This window comes from Mirounga angustirostris, unplaced genomic scaffold, assembly GCF_029215605.1.
Source record: "Mirounga angustirostris isolate CCGP_5_RB_7025 unplaced genomic scaffold, mMirAng1.0.hap1 SCAF_15, whole genome shotgun sequence".
NCBI lineage: Eukaryota > Metazoa > Chordata > Mammalia > Carnivora > Phocidae > Mirounga > Mirounga angustirostris.
The window spans coordinates 6,369,566-6,396,704 of record NW_026991723.1 but is presented as its reverse complement, the minus strand read 5'-3'; the positions used below and the strand labels follow the sequence as shown (position 1 = coordinate 6,396,704).

The 27,139-nt window shown below is 36.7% G+C and overlaps 1 protein-coding gene across 7 annotated transcripts in view; it reads left to right on the top strand.

Moving 5' to 3' along the window:
• Nucleotides 1-27,139, top strand: part of JAK2 (Janus kinase 2) — a 210,592-nt gene that overhangs the window by 128,108 nt on the left and 55,345 nt on the right. For 6 of the 7 annotated variants that reach the window (XM_054509140.2, XM_045882163.3, XM_045882161.3 and 3 more), the window contains 4 exons: nt 3,266-3,516; nt 13,239-13,362; nt 21,730-21,847; nt 24,751-24,896. In XM_054509140.2, the coding sequence (XP_054365115.1) occupies nt 3,297-3,516; nt 13,239-13,362; nt 21,730-21,847; nt 24,751-24,896 (608 nt within the window). In that variant the 5' untranslated portion in view covers nt 3,266-3,296. Of the gene's footprint in view, nt 1-3,265; nt 3,517-13,238; nt 13,363-21,729; nt 21,848-22,427; nt 22,871-24,750; nt 24,897-27,139 lie in introns of those variants that run through there. The other variant, XM_045882164.3, reaches the window with a different exon arrangement.

Here is a 27,139-nt window from a genome sequence, read left to right as displayed (position 1 = left end):
CTTGTTGATTTTCTGCTTAGATGATCTGTCCGTTGCTGAGAGTGGAGTATTGAGGTCTCCTACAATTAACGTATTGTTATCAATTTGACTCTTTATTTTGGTTAACAGTTGGCTTATACAGATGGCTGCTCCCATGTTGGGGGCATAGATATTTACAGTTCTTAGATCTTCTTGTTGGATAGACCCTTTAAGAGTGATATAGCATCCTTCTGTGTCTCTTATTAAAGACTTTAGTTGAAAATCTAATTTGTCTGATAGAAGAATTGCTACCCCAGCTTTCTTTTGAGGTCCGCTGGCATGGAAGATGGATCTCCATCCCTTCACTTTCAGTCTGGATGTATCTTTAGGTTCAAAATGAGTCTCTTGTAGACAGCATATGGATGGGTCCTGTCTTTTTATCCAATCTGCAACCGTGTGCCGTTTTATGGGAGCCTTCAGGCCATTCACGTTGAGAGCGATTATTGAAAGATATGAATTAATTGTCATCAATCATGTTGCCTGTGAAGACGTTGTTTTTATAGATTGTCCCTGTAAATTTCTGTTATAGATCACTCTTGGGATCTTTCTCCTTTTAGAGAACCCCCCTTAATATTTCTTGCAGGGCCGGCTTAGTGGTCACATATTCTTTCAGTTTCTGCCAGTCGTGGATGCTCTGCATCTCTCCATTCTAAATGAAAGCCTTGCCGGATAAAGTATTCTTGGCTGCATGTTCTTCTCATTTAGTACCCTGAATATGTCTTGCCAGGCCTTTCTGGCTTGCCAGGTCTCTGTGGATAGGTCTGACGTTATTCTGATGTTCCTCCCTTTGTACGTAAGGAATCTCTTCCCCCTAACTGCCCTTAAGATGGTTTCCTTCCTTGGTTCTAAGATTTTCAAGTTTTACTATTACATGCCGGGGTGTTGGCTTGTTTTCCTTGATCTTGGGAGGGGTCCTCTCTGCCTCTAGGACTCGAATGTTTGTTTCATTCCCCAGATTAGGGAAGTTCTCAGCTACAATTTGCTCAAATACATCTTCTAGTCCTCTCTCTCTCTCCACTCCCTCCAGGATTCCAATTATTCTGACATTGGAACGCTTCATGGTGTCACTTATTTCTCTGATTCTATTTTCATGGATTCTGAGTTGTTTTTCCCTGGCCTTCTCTTTTCCCTTTTTATCTATTATATTGTCTTCCAGGTCGCTTATTCTGTCTTCTGCCTCAGTTACCTTAGCTGTTAGATTATCTAGATTGGATTGGATCTCATTGATAGCATTTTTAAGTTCTGCCAATTCACCTTTTATTTCTGCCCTTAGAAACCCTATGTTGTCATTAATTGATTTCTCCATTCTAGCCATTGTCTTCACAGTTGCTAGCCTGAATTCCATCTCCGACATCTTGGTTATATCTGCATCCATTTGTAAATCTGCAGCATAAGTCATAATCTCTGAGTCTTTTCTGTTTTGGGGGCTCCTCCTCCTAGTCATTTTGTTGATGGGTGTTTGAGGGAATGCATAGAGTCCAAATTATTGACCAGAACCCAAGCAAGATGCACCTATTTTCTTGGGACCTTAGGGTTGCTGGCCTCTTGTTTTCCCAGCCTGTCTTCTGCTGGAGGGGCCTGCCGCGCTGTTACTCAGGCAACCCTGTTTGGGCGGAGTTGCCCTGCGCCCCTATGGCGGGGGATGGGCTCAGTGGGAATCAGTTTTGGGGGCTTTTGTTCTCTGGTGGCTTTCCCTGGTGGCTTTCTGCGTCTCTTCCACGAGTCAGAGTAGAAGAGACCGTTTCCAACCCTCTGCCTCAGAGCACAGAGATCGCAGTCTGTTCTTCAGTGAACTCTCCAGGCCACACCGTCTCCGTTTCTGTCCGTGCTGCTATAAACTGCAGCGGCCTGGGTTGTGCGCCCCTCTGCAGCGCCCCCAGTCCTGCCTCCAGGTCAGGGCACGTTTCTGCCCTTTGTGCTTCTAAAATTGCCAGCCGCTCCCAGTTCGCTCGCAGGACTCCACGCTCTGGGTTTCCGCCCCAGGGGCTGCAGTTCGCCGGTGTGACCCTGCCGTTCTGGTTCCACCTCGGGGTCTGCCCTAAAGTCCTTTCCTCCTCCGCTACCGGTCTGCGAGTCTGTGCCCCGTCCGCAGCGCGTGAGGGTGTTGCTCACCGGCGGTGTAGGACCCCACGGCCAGGCACCCTCCCGCTGCCGTTTATCCTCCGATATCTGACCACGGAATCACGGCTCCCCGCTTCGTACCTCAAAACCAAGCCCCTGCGATATTCTGTTTGTAGAGATCCAGATCTTCTTACATCTGAGGCTGGTTTCGTGGGTGCTCAGAGTGGTCTGGTAGTTATCCAGCTCAATTCCGGGGACCAGTTGAAATAGGGTCCCCTACTCCTTTGCCATCTTTCCCCCCTCCCTGCTTCTTGGTTTTAAAGTGATTGCCCTACCCTATATTAATGCTCAGAGGCAGGTAGGAAGAAAGCGAAGCGGGAAAAGCAAAATGCAAAAAGGAAGCCAAGTCAGCTTCCTCTTAAGGAGTGCTCCTGGAAGTACCACCCAGCAACATCCAGTTAAATCTCATTTGTTGAAACTGGTTCACGTGGCTATCCATCTGTGGGGAAGAACAGTTCTTAGGGGCGTATGTTGCTCTCCCCAACAAAATGGGACTCTATCAAGAGGGAAGGAAAAATGTATTTAGTTGCAATTTGCCGCAAATATCTTTTTTTAAAATCCTTTCCTAAATGGTATAATTTCTCAAATACTGTACTTCAGCCCAATAAATTAGAGTAGATCTTGTACCTTCCTACTTCTCAGCACAGTTCTACTCTCCTAGAATGTTGATTGTCTTTCATTCATATAAATCTAGTCTGTTGTACAGAATCAGTTTTAAATGTGACCTCTCTAATAAAACTCATTAGTTTAAACCCAGTTTGAAATGTTATTCACCCCCTCCAGATACCAGTAAGCAATTGTCACAGTAATTAATTTATTGAGAATTTATGTTGCCTAGTGGGATCTCTTCTCCTGTTGCCTGTGACTGATTTTGTTTGTTTTGTTAATATTACATATCTGTATTATGTTTCCTCAGTTAACTTGTAAACTTCAGCTTTATGGTTCTTGTCCACAGGAAGGCTGTAATCTCAGTGTCTCTCACTGTGCTTTGTATATAGTAGCACACAATATTTATTCAGTTAATGAATTTAACAAAGTCACTGCTTTCAGTGACGCCGTCTTTGTATATGAGGGATGCCTTATCAGAATCACTTTCTTTTGTAACTTACTGTTTTTTTTCTAACAGGCAAATGTTCTGAATAAAACTCTGTTTGGGAATGGCTTGCCTTACAATGACAGAAATGGAAGGAACATCCGTATCTCCTGTACAACAGAATGGTGATATTCCTGGAAATGCGAATCCCATGAAGCAAATAGATCCACTCCTACAGGTGTATCTTTATCATTCTCTTGAGAAAGCTGAAGGAGAGTATCTGAAGTTTCCAACTGGGGAGTATGTTGCAGAAGAAATTTGTGTTGCTGCTTCTAAAGCTTGTGGTAAATATTTTAAAAAATTATTTTCTCCTTGGGGTGCCTGGGTGGCTCAGTCGGTTAAGCGTCTGCCTTTGGCTCGGGTCATGATCCCGGGATCCTGGGATCGAGCCCCGCATCGGGCTCCCTGCTCCGCGGGAAGCCTGCTTCTCCCTCTGCCTGTGCCGCTCCCCCTGCTTGTGTGCTCTCTCTCTCTGACAAATAAATAAAAATCTTAAAAAAAAACCTATTTTCTCCTTGTTAATAGATCATCACTTCAACTATGCTACTCTAATACAGTATACATGGATAACGTATTATTTTTTACTTTTTAAAATGCTTATATGCCAGTGTGCCGTCAAAGGGAGAGCTGCCAGAGCTTGGAGACCTGTTTGCTACCTGGTGCTGCCTCACACCGGGGTCTCTGCAGGCGCCGAGCTCCTCGGTTGCCCCAGGGGCAGCTTTCGAAGTCCCTGGTGCAGCTGCTGCCCGCCACAGGGTTCAGGCAGCAAACTTTGATGGAGTGTGTTGTTTCCCACAGGGGAGAGTGCACAGGCCCAGGGAGCACGGCTGCCTGCCTCCACCTAGATTTCAAAGGATGGAGCCGGGCAGCTGGGAGCCTTGGCGCCAATCTCTGGTACAGCTACAAAGACAGAAACCTTGTTCCAGTGTGTCCTGTAGGCAAGAGAACAGATTGGAGAACAGATTGTCATGTCAAAGAGGATTATTCTTGAGCCTTAGGTCTAATGGAATTTGCCCTGTTGGGTTTTAGACTTGCTTGGGACCTGTCACTCCTTTTTTTCTGCTCCCTTTTGGAGATCTTATGCCTGTCCTGTCGTATTTTGGAAGCATTTAAATTGTTTGATTTCACAGATTCACAGCTGTGAAATCTTCAGGATGAATGGTACCTTGGGTCTCACCCAAATATGATTTAGTTGATATTCAGATGAGTCTTCGAACTTCAGACTTTTGAGTTGCTGCTGGAATGAGTTAAGACTTTGGGGGCTGCTGGGATGGAGTGAATATATTTTGAATATGAAAAGAATGTGAATTTTGGAGTACCAAGGGCAAAATGGTAGGTTCCTATTGCTATGTCTTCATGTCTCCTTATCTTTTTTCTGCAGTCTTTAGACGTTTTATTTGGATTGCTTTTTAATAGTTTCCATTGTCTCCTCATGTTCGTGTTTTGCTCTACCTTCTTTACTAGATAGAATATATTACAGTACCTGATTTAACTTTGTTCATTGGTAATTCTACCATCTCTGTCATTTCCAGGTATCCTTCTACTGATTGACGTTTCTTCTGGTTATAGGTCATATTTTCCTGCTTTTTCAAATGCCTACAATTTTTTATTGGATGCTGGATATTGTAATGTAAATTTGCAATTTACATTGTTGCCTGCTGGATTTTGTTGTATTCTTTAATTAGTGATGGACTTTGTTCTGGCACGTGGTTAGGTAATTGGTGGTTTACTTAGCTGCTTTTGAGATCTTCTCCTCCTCTCTTTCTTCTTCTACCTTTTGTTAAATAATCCAGTATTTCTAGCATATTCATAGAACCATGCAGCTGTCCTATCAGTTTTTAGCATCCCCAGAAAGAAACCTCTTACCCATCAGAAATAATTTTCCATTTTTTTCCCAGCTCCCCCAACAACAAATCTGCTTATATCTCTAAGAATTTGTTTATTTGTAACATTTCATGTAAGTGGAATCATGCCATATGTGTTTTTTTGTGACAAGGAGTTGAATTCCTGAGTCATATTGTAACTTTGTCCTTAACCTTTTGAGGAACTGCTGGGATATTTTCAGGGCACCTACATCATTTTACATTTCCACCAGCAGTGTATGAAGGTCCCAATTTTTCTGCATCCTGATCAATACTTGTTATTACCGGTCTTTTTGATGAATGACATACTAGTGGGTGTGAAGTGGTATCTCATTGTGTTTTTTTGAAAAAGCTTTATTGATAAATTATTTACATATCATACATTTCATACTTTTAAAAAGTGTACATTTCAGTGGTTTTTAGTATCACCAGTCAATTTTAGAACACTTTTCCATCCCAAAAGAAACTCTGTGCTGACTATCACTCTCAAACCCCTTCATCCCTCTCCAGCCTCAGGCATTCCCCTAATCTATATTCTGTCTCAATACATTTGTTTGTCTAGATATTTCATATAGATGGGGTCATATAATATGTGGCCTTTTGTTCCTAGTTTCTTATATATAATAGCCCCCTGCCATGGAAATCTTTAGTAAAAGGTGAAAGATTTATGTGATCTGAAGAGAAGCTCCGGAGTATTCCACTAATACAATTTTTGTGAAGTCCCTCTCAGAGGGAGAAGCAGACTCCCCGCCGAGCGGGGAGCCCGATGCGGGACTCGATCTCGGGACTCCAAGATCATGACCTGAGCCGAAGGCAGTCGCTTAACCACCTGAGCCACCCAGGCGCCCTAGAACATTATTCTTTTATGGCTGAAATATATTCAGCTAAATAGTATCAAATACATGATACAACACGAATGAACCTTGTAAATATTATAGGAAGTGTAAAAAGCCAGTAACAAATGAATATCTACATGCAAATCCCAGCACCATTTGATGAAAAGGCTGTGATTTCCCTGCTCAGTAGTCTCAGAACCCTTTCAAAGTATTATTTGGCCATAAATGAGTGGGTTTGTTTCTAGATTTTCAGTTCTGGTGTCTATATGTCTTAACGCTAGTACCATACTCTCTGCATCGTTACGGCTTTGTAGTAAGTTTTATAATCCGAAAGTGTGAGTTTTCCAACTTTCTTGTTCTTTTTCAAGATTGTTTTATTTTTCTAAATCTCTTTTACTAGATTTTGTGTTAAAGTTTTTGTACTGTTATTTTAGGATTACCCTAGATATCATAATGTACGTTTTTGGCTTATTACAGTCTTAAGCTCGTATGTTAATAATTTTGTAAACAATTCAAGAACTTGAGAGCAGTTTAACTCCATTTACTTCTCTTCACTTTTGGTACCAATGTTATCATATGTTTTATTTCTGCAGGCATCATAAACCCCACAGGGCACTTACATTATTGTTGCTTTAATAGTCATTCTTTTGTATTTACCCTTTCCTTTGTTCTTTATTTTTTCCTGTACTCCCATGCTTCTACCTGTCATCATTTTCCTTCAGCCTAAAGAACTCCTTTTAGTATTTCTGTATCTCAGATCTGCTGATGACAGATACCTTCAGCTCTTATTTATCTGAGAATGTCTTTTCTTTTTGCTTTCTTTTTTGAAAGGTATTGTCACAGGGTCTAGAATTCTTGGTTGGCTTCCCCCCTACCCCTTCATTCAGTGTTCTTACTATGTTCTATTCATTCATTGTCTTTTGGCTTCCATGGTTTTTGTTGAAAAGCTGCCTATTAGTCTTTTATTTCTCCTTTGAAGGTAATATGTTTCTACGCTCTGGTTACTTTTAAGGTTTTTCTTTCTGTTCTTCATCTTCAGCAGTTTGACAGTGGTGTACCTATATGTTGTTTTCTTTGTCTTTATTTTGCTTCGGGCTCTCTGATCTTGCTGAATTTGTAGGTCAGTATCTGTTTAGCTTTGGAAAATTCTTGGCTGTTCAGGGACATGTAAATTAGGTCCATTTGACAGGTCTTAAATGCCTTTTATACTGTCTTCAGTTATTTCCATTCTGTTATTTTTTTGTCCTTCAATTTGGGTACTTTTATTGACTTGTTTTTGTGTCGACTGGTTCTGTTTTCTATAGTAGTATACTGTGTGCTGTTAAAGCCCTCTGTTGGTCCATGGTTTAGTAGTATCAGTATCGCCAGGGAGGTTGTTAGAAATGCAGTATCTCAGGTCCCATCCCAGGATCAGTGAATAACCATGCTTTTCAAGCTTTTCAACAAAAACCATGGAAGCCGAAAGACAGTCTCCAGGTTGTTATAATGATGAACATTAAATTTTGAAAAGTACTGGTATAGTTCATTCTAGCTCATTCAGTTAGGGAGAACAAAGAAACTATTTATTTATAGTTTATAAAGCCCAGTTAGGATTTACTCTTGGGATCTTTACAGTGGAACCCATGTTATGTGCCATGTACTTTGCTAAGTACTTTATTCATATTACGGCATTTTATCCTTCCAACTATCCTATGAACTCAGTTTTCTGTCCTTATTCTTTAGATGATGAAGTATAAGCTTAGATTAACTACCACAAGTTTACCTAGCTAGTAAATGGCTGAGTTCAGACTTAACTCATATCAGACTTTAAGCTAATGCTATATAGATTATCACTGTTTAAACTGGGATACTTTTGAGATAAAAAGATATGCTATTAGTAATTATGCTGGAACAGTAGACAAACCAAACCTATCTTGGTCCAGCCAGGTTATATGCTCATCCTGTCTGTAGCGCTATGCTATATAACGCCTCTCTTTTCTTTTCTGTTTAGCTATTTTAGCTTCAGGAGCATTTACAGCTGATCCTCTGTTTATATACATTTTATGTATCCTGCCTGCATTTACATTGAATAGCTAAATCCTCCTGTGCTTTCAGTTTATGCATTACCTCTTCAGAAGCCTTCATAGAAGTCTTTACTTCATTTGACTCTCTTGATAAATGTTTTTACCTCTGCTAAAACCAGAGCTGAATAGAAGTTAAAGTGATGAAAATGTATTTTACTTAATAAACCATTGTAATGGGGAAGATATTCTAGTATAGAAGTGAGCTTGACTGAATACAGCCTGAACAGGTGGGGTTTTATAGCCAAGGAGAAAGATCGGTACTGGTGAATGGAAAGTTACCAGTTACACTGGTGAATGGAAGAGTAGACATCAAGTCTGGGGGGACTCTGGGTCAACCAGCCTAATATGATTCTTGCCATAGGCAGGCCAAGGTCATCAGTTATCATCTGCTGGATAATAGGGGTGAGGAGTTTGATTAGATATCAAAGATGGGGAACTCTTGCTAAATGGACTTAGGATTCTTGCTAAAACTTGATTCTACATGGAAAAACATGTATGAGCAATGTATGAGGATTCAGAGGAGCCTTGCTAAAATTTGGTCAAGCAAAGAATCTTTTTCATCTCTCCCCTGTACTTCATTGTTTTCTTATGGTCTTTACTATCATTGCACTTACCCTTTTGAATTGTAGTTCCCCAGTGGCATCTCTGAGTCATCTGCTACAACGTGAGTTCCTAAAGTTGAGCACTATTTTTATTTTTATATATCCTGTACCCCTCTTGTGCTTATTATGGAATAGGGACTCTGTTAATATTAGTGGGATGATGACTGGTCTTGCTCTAGAATGATATGGAACTGAATCACAGTTATGATAATGGCTTGGAAAATAAACACATTAAAGTGCTTTTAATAAATAAAAATACAAATAATTTGGACTTGGTGTATAGGGAAAGAAAGAGTTAAAAATGACTGAGGTTTCTGTGTGGTCCTATTTTTTCAGTATAATATATATCTCAAATACAGTGTCATTGCTTTTTCATCCTTTCTAGGACAACCCAATTAACATGAACTAAGAAAAATGAAATAAGTATTAATATATAATTGCCATTTTGGAATAAGATATCAGTGTGACTAAACACTTTCTTTTGTTACTTGTTTGCAGGGCTGACTTAACCATTTTTCTTTTGGTGTGTATCCCCCTTTTTTTCTGACCCTTTTGTGCCAATTTATATAGATACACTCATTTTCCTATTTTGATACCTATAATTCAGGTATGCAGTCCAATTTGAAGAAATCATTATTTGTCATTTAAAGAAAATCCTGGTGATTCATCGATATGAATTCACTTTTCCCACTTGTTTGATTATGCTGTTGTTTGAAAATCACGACCACTGTCTTCTTTTTAAAAAAATCCCTGTTATCATGTGCTAAGAATAATGGTTCCATATACAATTTTGTTTGCATGATTACATTTAAACTAAATGCTACTTTTTTGTTAAGATTCTCTTTCCAGTATTTTCTCTTCTCAAGGTAATTTCATATCAGGTCTATTATGGCCCTTTTCTGGGCATTTTCATCTCCTACTCTGTCTCTTACATACCTAGAACACTGGCTGCGTGAAGCATTTCGTGTGGAGATGAGAGGTGGTAGGTAGATAAAAGAAGCAATATGTGCAAGGCACTGGGACGTGAGATTACCATGCTAACTACTTGACTGACTGGATGGTGTTATTCAAATTTTCAAGTTTAAAATGTTTTTTAGTGCATAATTAGCCTAGATCAAAATAGTATTCAGATAAAATAACTCTTTCTCCAGTTATTGAATGGCATTATTTCCTGTCATGGTTATTTTAAAATTCAGAGAAGACAAGCCATCATTCTCTATAGTTTCAAGGTGATTAACATGATGAACTCTAATCTTGGTATTGATTAGTATCTTTTTTAATTTCTTTTTTTCCTTTCCCCCCCTTTTTTTTGACATGAGGACTTACTGTTTTTATTTAATGAATTCTTTTTTAAAAAGATGGTTTTTCTCTACTGTACTCTTAATTTCCTTTTCTCTTTGTCCCATCCTAGTAACTGGGGCAATAATCTCTTGTGTGTCCTTTTATAGTTTTTTCCATGATCATATGAACATATATGGAAACATAATCCCCCTCCCTCCTATATACACAGTCATGAGAATTTTGAGGTTAATATTTTATAAAATGGAATCATATTTTATGCTTCTTGCCTTTATCATGAAAACATACATTGTGAAAAATCTATTCAAGCCACACACTTTTGCACTAATTTTTTTTATTGAGTTTCCTAATATTCTGCTCCATGGATTGTACTACCATATTTTTTTTGATTTTTCTACTCTTGAATTTACATTTTCTTACTACTGTACTGTACTTTTAAGAGTATGTTGCTGGGTTGAAAGGTTGACATTTCTAGCAATTATGTAACATCGTCCCTTTTCACCATCATCTAACCAGCCCTAGATGTTATCCCTCTTAATTTTGCTAGCTGAATGGTATAAAGTGATATCACATAATTTTAATTTGTATTTTCCTCAGTGCTAGGTATTACCATCCTTTCACATGTTTATTAATTATTATTACTCATGTATTTGCTCTGTTGTAAGTAACTTACATCCATTTTTTGCCATTTTCACTTTTATTTTGCATTTTTAATCCTGATTTTTTATTATAAAATATTTAAAGTGATACTTTGCATAGAAGAATATAATACATATCAGTGTAGGCACTGGACAACTTTTCAAATTTATTATTTTGCCATTTTCAGATTTTCCTCTGATTCATTGTTGTGATGAATTACATTAATTTTTCCAATTTAGCCATCTCTGCTGTTGTAAGATAAATGAACTTTGTCTTTTCTTTAAAGAAACATTATAGGATTTGGTTTGCTGTTAATTAAAATGTTTCGGATTTTTCTATCTGTTTGTTTATGATGTCTGGCTGGTTTTGGTGTCATGGTCAAACTAAACTCCCAAATTATGTCAATATCCCTTTTCTCTCTCTCTTTTCTCTATAATAGTATACCGAAGATTAGAATTGTCTTTCATGTTTGGTTGAACTCACATATAAATTTCATCTGGGCCTAATTGTGGTTTTTCCTTTCTTCTTGTTACTTCTTTCTCTTTCCCCCCTCTTCCTTCTTCATTATTTTTTTAAGTGGATATATTATAGTTCTTTTGAAGTTTTTTGTTCTTGAATCCATTTTTTAAAGTTATATATCTTTTTAAAATTGTCTACATTTTCAAATTTATTGGCATTGTTTATTCTCTTTTTGTCTTCATAACCTATAATTATACTTTAAAAAATCATTAGTGTTTATCTGTTTTTTTTTTCTTGGTCAGATTTGACAAAAGCTTGTTTATTTTGTTGGTCATTGCAAATAATCAGCTTTTATTTTGTTGATTCTCTTTATCAAATCTTTATTCTGTTAACTTCTGTGCTGTCACATTCTTTCAGCTGTCTTAGAGATTACTGTTTTTTAATGTATTGAGTTAAATAACTTAGATCATTGTTATTTTTCTGATATAATCAGATTAAAGCTACAATTTTCCCTCTTAAGTATCAGTTTAGTTATATTCCATAATTTTATTTTTATTTGTATTTTTTTAAAGATTTATTGATTTTAGAGAGTGGTGGCGGGGAGGGGCAGAGGGAGAGCAGCTTCAGGCCGACTCCATGCTGAGCACAGAGCCCAACACAGGGCTCAGTCTCACAACCCATGAGATCATGACTTGAACTGAAACCAAGAATCAGCCACTTAACCTAGTGAGCCACCCAGGTGCCCCTATTCCATAATTTTTAATACATGTTATTAATCATCATTATAAATGCTCTTTAGTTTCTCTTATAATTTCTCCTATGACCTGTGAGATATTTAGGAGTGTGTGTAAATACAAGAATGAATGCAAGGATACAGTTTAAAAGTTGTTACTTTTATATGTTACTTACTGAAATTATTACATATCTATGAGTAAACAGTTGCGATAATTTTAATAAAAATTTTAAATCTTTGTTTTCAGTGTGTCAAGTTGGTGTCATTTTTGTCTACAGTGGAGAAGAATGAGAACATTACTAGAATAAATATACTTTGGTTTTTTTGAGGGGTATGTTTTTAAATATATAGGGTTAAAAAATTTTTTTAAGTATTCATTTCTGATTTAGTTGAAGTGTAGTTAGAGAACATGGAATGTGTGATTATTTTCTAGCACTTTGGGAGACTTGTTTTTAGACTCCAAATGATTGGGATGTGTGTGTGTATATATGTGTAAATGTTCTCTATGTCCTGGGAAATAAAGTGCATTAATTAACTGTGTGGCTTTGCTGTCTCATATGCTTTTTAAAAAGTTCAGTAGCCTTCAAACCTTTGTTAATGTATCTCCTAAAATATCTTTGAAAATCACATACCCTTGCAATTTAAGTTGACTTTTAAAAATTTTCATTGTAAGTTTAAATAGTGCAGAAGATATAGGTTCTAGTGCACTGTGTAAAATTTGATATTTAAAAATAAAACTGTTGTGCTATTCTCTTAAATGTATCCAATGACGTCTAAATATTTTAGTTGATACTCTCATTATCAATTAAAACTACACACGAATTTGAATCGACCTTTCTGTGCAAGACAACTAAAAAAATTGGATAAAATGTTTTAAAAAATCTGCTTGAAAGAGTTCCAGCAATCATATTTTAAAATGTAGGGAAGAAAGATTTAATTAAGAATTCAGTTGTGAGGGGCGCCTGGGTGGCTCAGTTGTTAAGCGTCTGCCTTCGGCGCAGGTCATGATACCAGGGTCCTGGAATCGAGCCCCGCATCGGGCTCCGTGCTCTGCAGGAAGCCTGCTTCTCCCTCTCCCACTCCCCCTGCTTGTGTTCCCTCTCTCACTGTGTCTCTCTCTGTCAAATAAATAGTCTTTTTTTTTTTTTTAAGATTTTATTTATTTTGAGAGAGAGAATGAGATAGAGAGAGAGCATGAGAGGGAGGAGGGTCAGAGGGAGAAGCAGACTCCCTGATGAGCAGGGAGCCCGATGTGGGACTCGATCCTGGGACTCCAGGATCATGACCTGAGCCGAAGGCAGTCGCTTAACCAACTGAGCCACCCAGGCGCCCTAAATAAAGTATTTAAAAAAAAAAAAATTCAGTTGTGAGCCATGTTGAACCAAAAGATGTCAACTGTTACTGCATTTGTGCTGATTAAGAGTTGTTATTTCAACGCCATTACAAATTATGGATGTTATATAAATGTACTTGTTACTGTCTGAAATCATTTCTTTTTCTCCTTCTTTCCTAGGAATCACACCTGTGTATCATAGTATGTTTGCTTTAATGAGTGAAACAGAAAGGATTTGGTATCCGCCCAACCATGTCTTCCATATAGATGAATCAACCAGGCACAATGTACTCTACAGAATAAGGTACTTTCTCCAATAAAGTGACTCATTTAATGGTGAAAAGGCAAAGAGAGAGAAATCAAACATATTTTTAAATTGCAAGGTACTTGATAATAGAGACCAGAACTTCATTTAAGACATTTTGTCCACCAGAGGACATGTTTTTACATATTTTTTCACTAGAATGCTCTGCGCTTTTCTGGTGGGATGCTTTACCACTTATGATTATAATTAAATTTAAAAATGATGAGAATGGCCTTTACTAACAAAATCCCGAATGTTTGGAATATTGTTAGTTTCCCAGGAAATTCAGTGTTTTGTGCAATAAAATGTAATCTTACATCTCTTTTTAATAATTTTTTTAGAGTTGAAGTGAAGGAAGATATGATTTTGCCAGTGGTTATTTACAGCCTCAAATTATTAGTTAATTCATTTCATAATTTATGGAAATACGTTATACCAGTTTAGAGAAATCTAGAGGTACTTTTCCACTCAAAAGGATAGAACAAAGAAATAAGTTTGATCTGTGGCTCATATGAAATAGATTCATTCCATGCAGAGTCAGTGTTGCATAGTAAAAAAGCACATGGACTCATTCATGATCTTAGAGAGGAAAGAAAAGGAAGCCTTAAAAAACTAAGACTCAAGAGAAACATCCTTACCATGGTAAAGGGTATTTACCAAAAGCAGGTAGCAAATAATATTCTCAAATGGTAAGATGTTAGAAGCAATCTCTGTAAAATCAAAAACAAGACAGAAAACAAATCCACCACCACTGCTTCTATTTAGGATTTTAGTGGAGTTCCTAACAAGTACAGTAAGACAAGAAGAATGAATAAAATATTTGATAATTGAGAACAAAGGGGCTCCTGGGTGGCTCAGTCGTTAAGCATCTGCCTTCAGCTCAGGTCATGATACCCGGGGTCCTAGGATCGAGCCCCGCATCGGGCTCACTGCTCAGCGGGGAGCCTGCTTCTCCCTCTTCCACTCCCCCTGCTTGTGTTCCCTCTCTCCCTGTGTCTCTGTCAAATAAATAAATAAAATCCTTAAAAGAATAATTGAGAACAAAGAAACAAAGAGTCATTATTTGGAGATGATAAGATTGTTAACATAGACAATGTAAACAAACTTATAGGCATCAATAATAAGCATTCAGAAGAGTGCTAGATCTATATGATCAGTATGTTAAAATATCAACTATTTCTATACTCCACAAACTAACAGAAATTTAAAATAGCTAGTAGCAACAAAAAATGCAAAGTACCTAGGATTAAATCTATCCAAAGTTATGTAAGACTTCTGTGCAGGTTTTAAGACTTTACAAAGTTGTATTTAAAAGAAGCATGCTAACATGCTACATATGATTGACAAAATATCAGTATCTTAATAAGAATATTTTCTTTATCACTTTCTATAATGATTATACTTTCTGCAATTAGCAAGTGTATCTTTTGATTTGAAAAGGTCTTTGTAGCAGAGGTCTACAGTCTTCTTCTGTAAAAGTCCAGTTGTAAATATTTTAGGCTCTATTATCTCTGTTTTAACTATTCAGTTCTGTTATTATAGTGTGAAACCAGCCATGAATAAGTAAATGAATGGGCATGATTGTGTTCCAATAAAACTTTATTTATAAAAACTAAACAGTAGGCCAGAATGGGGCTGTGAGGCAGAGTTTGCTGACCTCTTCTTAAGAATTAAAAATTGTTTCTCATCAAATTCATGAATTTTTCCTATCCTTCATGCTGTCTGTAAATGGCACACTTTACCTTAAAAGACACAACTAAACTGAAAGTAAAGGATTGAAAAAGAACAGGCCCTCAGTAACCAAAAAGGAGCTGGAGCAGCTATATTAATATCAGACAAGATTGACTTGAAAGATATAAATTGTTATTAGAGACAAAGAAGGGACATTTTATAATGATAAAAGAGTTAATGAGTCAGGAAAACATAATATTTGTTTATAATTGTTATAATTTGTATCTGATGACAGAGCTGCACAATTCATTAAGCCAACAACTGACAGAACTGTAGGGGAAAATAGATAATTCCACAATAGTAGTTGGAGATGTCAATACATGACTTTCTTCAGAAATGGATAGGACAACTGGACAAAAGATCAGCAAGATAAAGGAAGACTTGAGCAACACTATAAGCCAGCTAGACGTGCTTATGTAGAATACACTACCCAGCAACAGCACAATCACATTCTCCAGGATAGACCACACGTTAGTCTGCAAAATGAGTCTCAATAAGTTTTAAAAGATTGGAATCATGCAAAGTATGTTTTTTGACCACAATGGAATTAATTTAGAAATCATTAACAGAAGGAAAACTGGAAAATTCACTAATAATGTGGTAATTAACAGTTCTAAATAACCACTTGGTCAAAGAAAATAATCACAAGGGAAAATTGAAAATACTTTGATAGGACTAAAAATGAACCTATCAACTTATAGTATGCAGTTTAAACAGTGCTTAGATGAGAATTCATAGCTGTGCACACCTATATTAAAAAAGGAAAAAGTTCTCAAATCAAGAGCATTCTACTTTAAGAAAGTAGAAAAAGAAGAGTAAAACTCAAAGCAAGTCAAGGAAGGAAATAATAAAGATCAGAGTAGGGGCGCCTGGATGGCTCAGTCTGTTAAGCATCTGCCTTCGGCTCAGGTCATGATCCCAGTGTCCTGGGATTGAGCCCCGCATCGGGCTCCCTGCTCAGCTGGGAGCCTGCTTCTCCCTCTGCCTACCACTCTCTCGCTTGCTCTCTCTCTTTCAAATAAATAAATAAAATCTTAAAAAATGAAATTTAAAAAAAGTAAATAAAGATCAGAGTAGAAATAAATGAAAAAGAGAAAGGAAAACAACAGAAAATCAAGAAACCAAAAGTTGGTTCTTTGAAAAGATCAACACTATTGATAAATCTTTAGATTGATCAAGATAAAAAGAGAGAAGCTTAAAGGTACCTGGGTGGCTCAATCGTTAAGCATCTGCCTTTGGCTCAGGTCATGATCCCAGGGTCCTGGGATCTAGCCCCACATCGGGCTTCCTGCTGGGTGGGAAGTCTGCTTCTCCCCCTCTCACTCCCCCTGGTTGTGTTCCCTGTCTCTCTCTGTCTCGCTCTGTCAAATAAATAAATAAATCTTAAAAAAAATAAAAGAGAGAAGCTTAAATTATTAAAGTCAGGAAGAGAACATCAATCACTGTGACATTACAGAAATAAAGATTATAGGGAACAATTGAATGCCAACAAATTATATAACCAAAATGAAGTGAACAAATGCCTAGAAAGAGCAAACTATAGGAACTGCCAAGAGAAGAAAGAAAGTCTGATGGACCTCTTATAAGTACAGACATTGAATTAATAATTTAAAAAAACTTCCCACAAAGAAAAGCCCAGGCCCAAGTGGCTTCAATGGTAAATTCTATCAAACAATTAAAGAAAAATTAATACCAATTATTCACAAAAAATGGAAAGGAACACTTCCTAACTCATTCTATGAGTTCATACCAAATCCAGACAGACATCCAGAAGAAATGAAAACTATGGGTCAGTATCCCTTATGAATACAGGTATAAAAGTCTTCAAAATACTAGCAAACCAAATCTAGCAATATATATAAAAAGGATTAAATACCATGACCGGATGTGATTTATTCTAAGAAATACAAGGTTGCTTTAATATCCCCAAGTCAATCACTATAATGTACCGTATTAGTTAAAGGACCCAAACCACATGGTCATCTCAATAGAAACAGAAAAAACATTTGACACAATCTAACACCCTATTACGATAAAAATACTCAACACAATAGGAATGGAAAGGAACTTCCTCAGTCTCACAAAGTGCTTCTCCAAAAATCCCAAAGCTAACATTATCCATGATGGCGAAAGACTAATTGCTTTCTCCCAGGGATCTGGAACAAGACAAAGATAACTGTTCTTGGGACGCCTGGGTGGCTCAGTTGGTTAAGCGACTGCCTTCGGCTCAGGTCTTGATCCTGGAGTCCCGGGATCAAGTCCCGCATCGGGCTCCCTGCTTGGCAGGGAGCCTGCTTCTCCCTCTGACCCACCCCCCTCTCATGTGCTCTCTCTCTCTCATTCTCTCTGTCTCAAATAAATAAATAAAATCTTAAAAAAAAAAAAAAAAAAGATAACTGTTCTTACCACTTCTATTTAACACTATACTATAGAGTCCAGCCAGGGAAAAGAGAAAGAAATAAAAGGCATATTGGAAAAGAAGTAAAACAATCTCTATTTACAGATGATATGATCTCGTATATAAAAAATCCTAAGGAGGGGCACCTGGGTGGCTCAGTTGGTTGAGTATCTGACTGTTGTCGATTTTGGCTTGGGTCATGATCTCAGGGTCCCAGGATCGAGCCCCGGGTTGAGCTCCACACTCAATGGGGAGTCTGCTTAAGGATTCTCTCTGTCCATCCCCCCACTCTCTCTCTCTCAAATAAATAATTCTTTTAAAAAAATCCTAAGGAATTAATAAACTATTAGAACTAAATAAGTAAGCTCAGTCAGTTGCAGGATAGAAGATCAATATACAAAAATTGTTTGTATTTCTATACACTAGCAGTAAACAATGCAAATGTGAAATTAAGAAAACAGTTCCATTTACGATAGCATTTAAAGAAGTACTTAGGAATAAGCCTCACAAAAGAAGTGCAAAAACTATGCATTGAGAAAAGCAAGATATCATTGAAGGAATTTATTTTTTAAAGATTTTATTTATTTATTTGAGAGAGAGAGTACGCAAGCAAGAGCATAAGCTGGGGGAGCAACAGAGGGAGAGGGAGAAGCAGACTCCCCACTGAGCAGGGAGCCTGACGTGGGGCTCAATCTCAGGATTCTGAGATCATGACCTGAGTCAAAGGCAGCCGCTTAACTGACTGAGCCACCCAGGTGCCCCATTGAAAGAATTTAAAGAAACACTTATCTAAATGGAAAGATACCTCATGTTTATGGATCAGAAGACTTAATATTGTTAAGTGGAAATACTCTTCAAATTGATCTGTATATTCAGTACAGTCTCTATTGAAATCCTAACTGTCTTTACTGCAGAAATTGACAAGTTGGTGGTAAATTCATATAAAAAATCAAAGGGACTTGAAATAGCCAAAACAATCTTGAAAAAGAACAAAGTTGGAAGATTTACACTTCCTCATTTCAAAACATACTCCACAACTCTAGTAATCAAGAAAGTGTGGTACTTGCTTAAGGATAGATACATAGGTTAATAGAATAGAACTAAGAGTGCAAAAATAATCCCTGATATTATGGTGATTGATACTTGACAGAGTGCTAAGACAGTTCATGGGGAGGAATGCTCTTTTCAACAAATGCTGCTGGGACAACTGAATATACATATGTATAGTAGTGAAGTTAGATCACTAACTCACACTATATACAAAACATTTACTTAAAATGAATCATAGACCTAAATCTAAGAGCTAAAACTGTAAAACAGAAGACAATATAGGAGTACATCTTTGTATACTTAGGAGTAGCCAGTGGTTTCTTCAGTATGGTACCAAAAGCTCAAGTGAAACAAGAAAAATAGATTAATTGGGATTCATCAAAATATATGTTTGTGCATCAAAGGATGCTGTCAAGAATGTGAAAAGACAGCCTGCAGAATAGAAGAAAATGTTTGTAATCATATCTAATAAATGTTTTATATTTGGAATACCTAAAGGACTCTTGTTCAACAATACAGTGACAAATAACCCAATGAAAATATAGGCAAAGGGTTTGAATAGCATTTTTCTCAATAAGACCTACAAATAGCCAGTAAGCACATAAAAAGATGCTCAACATTATTATTCTTTAGAGGAATGTAAATCATAAACACAATAGGATACCAATTCACCCATTAGGATGACAAAGGTATAAAAGATGGACAATAACAAGTTACGAATTTTTCAAATTACCACTTTTTAAGTAGAGCACAGGGGGCTAGATAGTGAACCATGCTTCAGCAGCAGAGCACAAGAGAAACCAAACTAGAAAAGTTTATTACTTGCAGGTCCTGGAGGAAGTGCCCTGCAGGCCTCCAGGGGCCATATGGGGAGATCAAGGCAGAGTACAGAGAGAGACACAGGACCCAGGGCACATGCCTTTACTAGGGTTTGTGGGTGGAGTGCTTTGGGGTTCCAAATTCAATTCAAGCCAAAAGAGCTGGTATTTGGTAAGCCACATGGGAGTTGTATTGAAGGGACTTCAATAAGGGTTAGGTGCTGGGAGACAGGGGAGACTGTTGGGAAGTTGTATCAGAAACTTATATTTGCTTGTGACTCAGTGGGCTGTTCTCTAGGGCATGTACTTGCATGGGGGGCTAATGTCAGTTTAAGGTCACTGCAGTCCTCTCGGCTAAACAAAACAGATGCCAAGGCAGCAATACCAAAGACTAACTTAGCTAAACTCTCCACATGTGTTGGCACAGATGTGAACTATTGAGATGCTCATATGTTGCTGTTGGAGATGTAACTTAGTACAGCCACTTTTTAAAATAGTTTTGCTGTTCCTCAAAAAGATGAACATAGAATTAACACATGATCCATCAATTCCGTCCCTAAGTATGTATGCAGGAGAAACGAAAACACACACACACACACACACCCTTGTACATATTGTTCTTAGCAGCATTATCCACAATAGCAAAAAGATGGAAACAACCCAAATGTCCATCACGTGATGAATGAAGAAGCAAAATGTGGTTTATCCATACAAGGGAATATTAACTGGGCAATAAAAAGGAACGGAGTGCTAATACTTGCTATAACGTGGATAGTCCTTGAAAATATGCTTAGTGGAAGAAGGTAGGAAAGGCCACATATTATGTGATTCCACTTACATAAAATGTTCAGAACGGGCAAATTTATAGGGAGAGACTAGTGGGAAATTAGGGCTGGGGAGTAGGTGGGGTGATTTGGGTGTGACTGCTGTTAGGTATGGAGTTTCTTTTAGTGGGGATGAAAATGTTCTAAAATTAGATTGTGGGGATGTTTGTAGAGTGCTAGGAATATACTAAAAAACATTGAATTGTATGCTTTAAATGGGTGAACTCGAAGGTATGTGAATTGTATCTCAATAAAGGTGTAAATAAACAAAGCAATATAGAATATTTTTTGCTTCTTTGAAGGACAAATTTTTAACCTATTTTATTCATTCATTCACTTGTATTGAAGTGTAGTTGACATATTATATTAGCTGCAGGTAGACAACACAGTGATTTGACAATTGTATACATTATAAAATGCTCACCATGGTAAGTGTAGTTGCCATCTGTCACCATCCAGTTATTACAGTATTATTGACTATATTCTCTATGTTGTATTTTTCTTCCCCATGGCTTAATTAGTTTAAAACTGGAAGTTTGTGCCTCTTAATTCCCCTTCACCTGTTTCATCTATTCTCCCCTCCCCCCAACAACCACCAATTTTTTTCTCTGTATTTATTAGTCTGTTCCTTTTTAACTTTTTTGTTCGTTTTGCTTTTTAGATTACACATTAAGTGAAATATGATATTAATCTTTCTCTGACTTATTTCAGTTAGCATAATACCCTTTAGGTCTACCCATGTTGTTGTGAATGGTAACATTTCCTTTTTATGGCTGAGTAATATTCCATTGTATATATACACCACATCTTCTTTATCTTTTCATCATTATCATTTGATGGACACTTAGGTTGCTTCCATATCTTGGCTATTGTAAATTATGCTGCAGGAAGCATAGGAGTGCCTATATCATTTCAAATTGGTGTTTTCATTTTCTTCGGATAAATACCCAGTAGTGGAATTATATACCCAGTTGTATGGTAATTCTATTTTTAGTATTTTGAGAACCTCCATACTGTTTTCCATGTGGCTGTGCCAATTTACAGACCTACCAGTAGTGCATGGAGGGTCTCTCTTCTCCACATCTTTGCCAGCACTTATTATTTCTTTTTGGTACTAGCCGTTCTGACTGGTATGAAGTGATATCTTAATGTGATAACCTCCATTTCTTAACAGAAGAAGCAATTATTTGTATTTATGCCAAATTAGTATTTTCAATTTAGTATTTATAACTTTACTGGTATTACTGGATTAATATTTTAAAAATTTGTTAATATTTTATTTTTATATTTCTCTGTTTCCTATTGCTTCTGCATTCTGCACATAGAAGCAAGCAGCATATTGATTTTACACTTATGTTTCTTGAATTTTCTGTCTACTTTATCATGGTCTTATCCAGATTTCCTTTGTCCCCAACTTGTATTTAACACTGTTACCTGTGTTTTCTCTTATGGGATAATACCTTTCAGTATGCTGGAAGTGGTTGTATGTACACAGTTTGTTTATATTTGAACTATTTGGAGGCTGATTGAATGTTTTGTCTCATAGATTTTACTTTCCTTACTGGTATTGTAACGGCAGCAACAGAACCTATCGGCATGGGATATCTCGAGGTGCCGAAGCTCCTCTTCTTGACGACTTTGTCATGGCCTACCTTTTTGCTCAGGTATCATTATGTTTTCTTAGTTGTATATGTGTTAGATGATAAGAATCTTGCTGTGTAGTGTAGCTCTTCAGGAAAATCTTCTTATATGGGAAGATTGATGTTCTGTCTTGCATAGCAGGCACAGAAAGGTAACAGGGTTGAGTCTTCTTATTACTAATTTTTAATCCCATAACTTATACATAATAGAATTTATTTTATAAAGGTTCCCTTAATTGGCCCTTTTGAATTTTTTTTTCTTTTTTAGTGTTTTAGGGCATTTTAAGGATTTCACAGAGTTTAGATTGAGTTATACAACAGGATTCATGTAGATATAAGTGTCTGGAATATAAGACAGCAAAATTTCCTCAGAAATTTTTTAAATTCCTGACAATTTCCGACTTAATTAGTGGATAGTAAAATGTAAAGAAAGTGGGAAACTAAATAAAAAGTGGCTCAGTTGTTAAGCGTCTGCCTTCGGCTCAGGTCATGATCCCAGGATCCTGGGATCGAGCCCTGCATCGGGCTCCCTGCTGCGCGGGAAGCCTGCTTCTCCCTCTCCCACTCCCCCTGCTTGTGTTCCCTCTCTCACTGTGTCGCTCTCTGTTGGAAAAATAAATAAAATCTTAAAAAAAAAAAAAAAAGTGGGTTACAGTAGTGTGTTTAGCTCCTTACAAGAGGATGATTGAGTGTTGTTACTTGATCTGAGAGTTGTGTTCCAGTTATTTGTTTATTAATACTGTTATATTAAATTTTTATAGTGTATTTGAACATTTTGTAATGCTTTCTTATCTATTACCTTAATTTAAACAATAATTGAAATGTTCTGTCATTAAATAACTTTTGTTTTTATGTGCCACAAGACTGAGGAGCAGAAACTAAAGGAAGAAAAAAGATATTAGTGCTTTTGGGTAACGATATGCTCTTATTATCCCCAAGATGTCAGATTAAGGAGTTCTGAATCAGATTTGCAAAAATCTTAGGAAATTACCCCACAGATCCTCATGGTTCACGTTTCTAAGATGTCTAGGAAGATTGGATCAGTTTGTGAGTAACAATCGATAAATATTCCTCTTCTTGGGGCGCCTGGGTGGCTCAGTTGGTTAAGCGTCTGCCTTGGGCTCAGGTCATGATCCCAGAGTCCTGGGATTGAGCCCCACGGTGGGCTCCCTACTCAGCAGGGGGTCTACTTCTCCTTCTCCCTCTGCCCCTTCCCCCCAGCTTGTGCTCTTTCTTTCTCTCTCTCAAATAAATAAATAAAATCTTAAAAAAAAATAATAAAACCTTGGTTAAATACTGGTATTTCAGCTAATATTTTAGTTCTCACCTTTCTTTTCAAGAAAATTGCTATTTTTTAGAATATTGGTCATTTTTCTGTTTTGCCTTTCCTTTCTCCCATTACACATTCAGTCTCATTTCCATATTCCTAAATCATCTAGACCAAAATCTTGAAATTTCTATTATTTCTTTTTCTTCATTTTTATATATAATGATAGTTAAAAGTTTTTTTTCAGACTCTTTTAGTGTCTTCTGTTGCCTACATCAGATCCTTATTATTTCATATCTGAACCATTACAGCAGCCTCTTAATGAGTCTCACTGGATATACTTTATTTTCTTAAAGCACTTTCATCATTGATACTTCTACCAGTGGAAGAGACATGATGCTTTAAGAGAAGGTACTCTGAGAAACTGAGGCTTTAAGAAAATGGTTGTCTGTTACTTTTTAGGGTCAAGTCATTCAAGAGTACCTACATTTTGACCCCAACTTACTTTCCCAAGTTTTATTTAATTTTATTTATTTATTTTTTTAAAGATTTTATTTATTTATTTGAGAGAGAGAATGAGAGATAGCACGAGAGGGAAGAGGATCAGAGGGAGAAGCAGACCCCCCGCTGAGCAGGGAGCCCGATGCAGGACTCGATCCTGGGACTCCAGGATCATGACCTGAGCCGAAGGCAGTCGCTTAACCACTGAGCCACCCAGGCGCCCTATTTTATTTTATTTTTTTAAGATTTTATTTATTTATTTGAGAGAGAGAGACAGAGTGAGAGAGAGCACAAGCAGGGGGAGTGGCAGGCAGAGGAAGAAGCCGGCTTCCTGCTAAGCAGGCTTCCTGTGGAGCAGGGAGCCCGATGTGGGGCTCCATCCCAGGACTCTGGGATCATGACCTGAGCCCAAGGCAGATGCTTAACCTACTGAGCCACCCAGGCACCCCCTTTTCCAAGTTTTAATCCACATTATTCCCTTACTTAAACTGTCTGCCCAACCAAACTAGTTTGCATCTCTGAACATGCCTTATGCTTTGTTTTTGTATCATTCCTTCTATCACCCTGTTTTGTGTCCATCAGAAATTTCTTCATCTTTTAAGACTACATGAAGTTTTGACTTTTCCATGAAACCTTCCCTGATTATGTCAACTGCTTATAGTTTCAACTTCTTTTAAATTCCTGAAGCATCTGTTGTGTGGCACTTAGTATAGAGTATCTGCATTACAATATTTTGTTTACATGTTTAGCTTCCCTGCTAGATTTTAGTCTTCTTGAGGGTTGCAGCCCATCTTATATTTTTTTCTATCTCACACAGTCCTACTTAGTATAATGCTTTGAACATATTTGGAACTAGGTACTTACTTAATTAGCTAATATCTATTTTAATTTAGGTAATTTTTATGTAGAAGATATAATTTGAAGATACCAGCAGTGTTGACATCATATGTACTATATAATGGGGAACACAGTCTAATAAATCAGTTTCCATTCACAAAAAAATTTTCACTCTAATTTTATGGCAAAATAACTGAAAATCAATGGAGGAGTTGACGTTCTTTTTAAATGCATATTGTAGAAATTATAGGTTAGATTGTAATAGATTAAAATGTGATAGTGAAATTTAAGAGATATTTCCTTCTAAATTTTTTTCCTATAGTGGCGGCATGATTTTTTACATGGATGGATAAAAATACCCGTGACCCATGAAACACAGGAAGAATGTCTTGGAATGGCTGTGTTAGATATGATGAGACTAGCCAAAGAGAAGGATCAGACCCCACTGGACATCTATAGCTCTATCAGGTAGTTTCCTTATGCAAATCCATATAAATAAATGTGAACAGTTGGAGTTTTTCTATAGTTAATTGTACTTTCTGTGTCAAATCTTTTTGATTTTGTAATAATTAAAAGTCATATGGGTAAATTTTCTTCCTTGTATACAACACATACTTTATGAGATAAAAGAAATTTATTTTTTCTTTTTTTCTTCCAGTTTTATTGAGATATAGTTGTCATATAGCACTGTATAATTTTAAGGTGTACAGCATCACGATTTGACTTACATATATTTGTGAAATAATTACCAAAATAAGTTTAGTTAATATCCATCATCTCATATAGTTACCAAAAAAAGAGAAAGAAAAAGAAATTCTTTTCCTTATGATGAGAACTGTTAGGATCTACTTTGTTAAAAACTTTAGTATATACCATACAGCAGTGTTAACTATAGTGATCATATTATACATTATATCCTTAGTACTGATTTATCTTAGAATTTAAAAAAATATTGAAAGAGTTGGAGTACTACAGAAAATATCAGTGATGTTTGACACTTATTAATTATTTGACTCATTTATTCTAAAAAGAGTAAGTAAAGTTAGGGGAATGAAAAGAACACCTGTAGGCATAATTTCTGATAGATCCTCAAGTTGTCTTTATAAATAAATCTGAAGCAGTATTTCTCAAATATTGGCCCATAGTTTACTTGAATTAGTATCACCTGAAGTGCCTGTTAAAACTGAAGATTTCTGAGTGCTACCCAAGAGTTTTGATTCAGTAAATCTTAGGGGAAGCCCACAAATACAAATCTTCACAAGTTCTCCGGGGAATTTTCCTAAAAATTTCTGCTTTTTTGAAGTATCATTGACATATAAAATTGTAAGATGATTGGAAATGTACAGCAAATTTCACTTCTACAATACAGTTTTATCAGAGTCATCATGTTTTACATTAGATCCTTAGACCTTATTCATGTTATAACTGATCCAGCAGATTCTTTTATAAGTGATCCACACTCCACATTCTCCAAATTACTCATGTACGTATTGGGTTTTGTCATGCCTAACAGGATTTTTTGAAATACTGCTCCTATAGCCCAGCTTTAATGGTTGTAAGACTTTTACTCTTTTTAAAGATGTATATGATTATTATAAGAGTTCTTCAAGTTTTTTATAAGTTTGAAGACTATATGTTTTACATATTGCATACTTAGGATTAAAAGTTTGAGGGTGTTATGAATCTGGTTAAAACTCCCTGTATTTCTTGAAATCCTTCTCTCAATAACTGGTTTTAGTCACTGCTTTACTAAGTGCCTTAAAAACAGTTACATACCCAAATTGCAGGGTATCAGTTTCTGTTTCCGCTTTGGTTTTAAGTATTCTTGTTTTGTTTTCAGATGTCTGTTAAGCCTTAACCATAAAGTTCACCCATTTAAGATGTACGACTCAAGATTTTTTTATTATTGAGTTATAAGGGTGCTTTACATATTTTGGATACAAGTCTCCAGATGAAAGTTATCATATTTATAGTTTGCAAATATATTCCCCTTCTTTGGATTGTTTTTCACTTTCTTGAAAGTATTCATAAAATTCATAATTTTGAGGTGATTTATTTTTTCTTTTGTTTCTTGTGCCATGACATTTTAATATTAGATAAATAATTCCTGCCTGTCCTGAAGCAAATCGTGCCTGCCTTGCTTGCCTTTGTAATGTAATTTAACTCAACTGATGTTTTCTGAGTTCACATTTAGTGCTTATTTCTGAGAAATAATCAAGAAACTCTACTCAGTGTTAAATTATTCAAGATTGATGGGAGAATAGATAAATGATTAGTTGTTGGCAGAATGAAATGAACTGTTTTGTTCCCAGAAATACCCAGTAGGATATGGATCTCTGATTAGTATAATTAAATACATATTCCTTCCCCGACTTTTTAAAAAAATGCATGTAAGGTGCATCTTCGTGTGTCTGTGCCTTTGTGTTAGCTCTGTGTGTGTGTGTGTGTGTGTGTGAGAACCTCTTTCTGCATGTGTGTGCATTAGATAACTTTTCTGTATGCCACCAACTCTTAATTGGACATTATGGCTTAGGTATTAGAGTACAGAAAGTGAAGGAAAGCATAAAATTTTTGTGTTTTCATTCTTCATCTGCTCTTTAAAATTCTAAGCCTGCTAAAGGGTGGGAAGAAGAGAACTGGAAAATGCAAAGAGTTTAAAGGAGACCGCTGAATTTGTAAACATTAGGCCAGGACCAAGGCCACTTACGTAG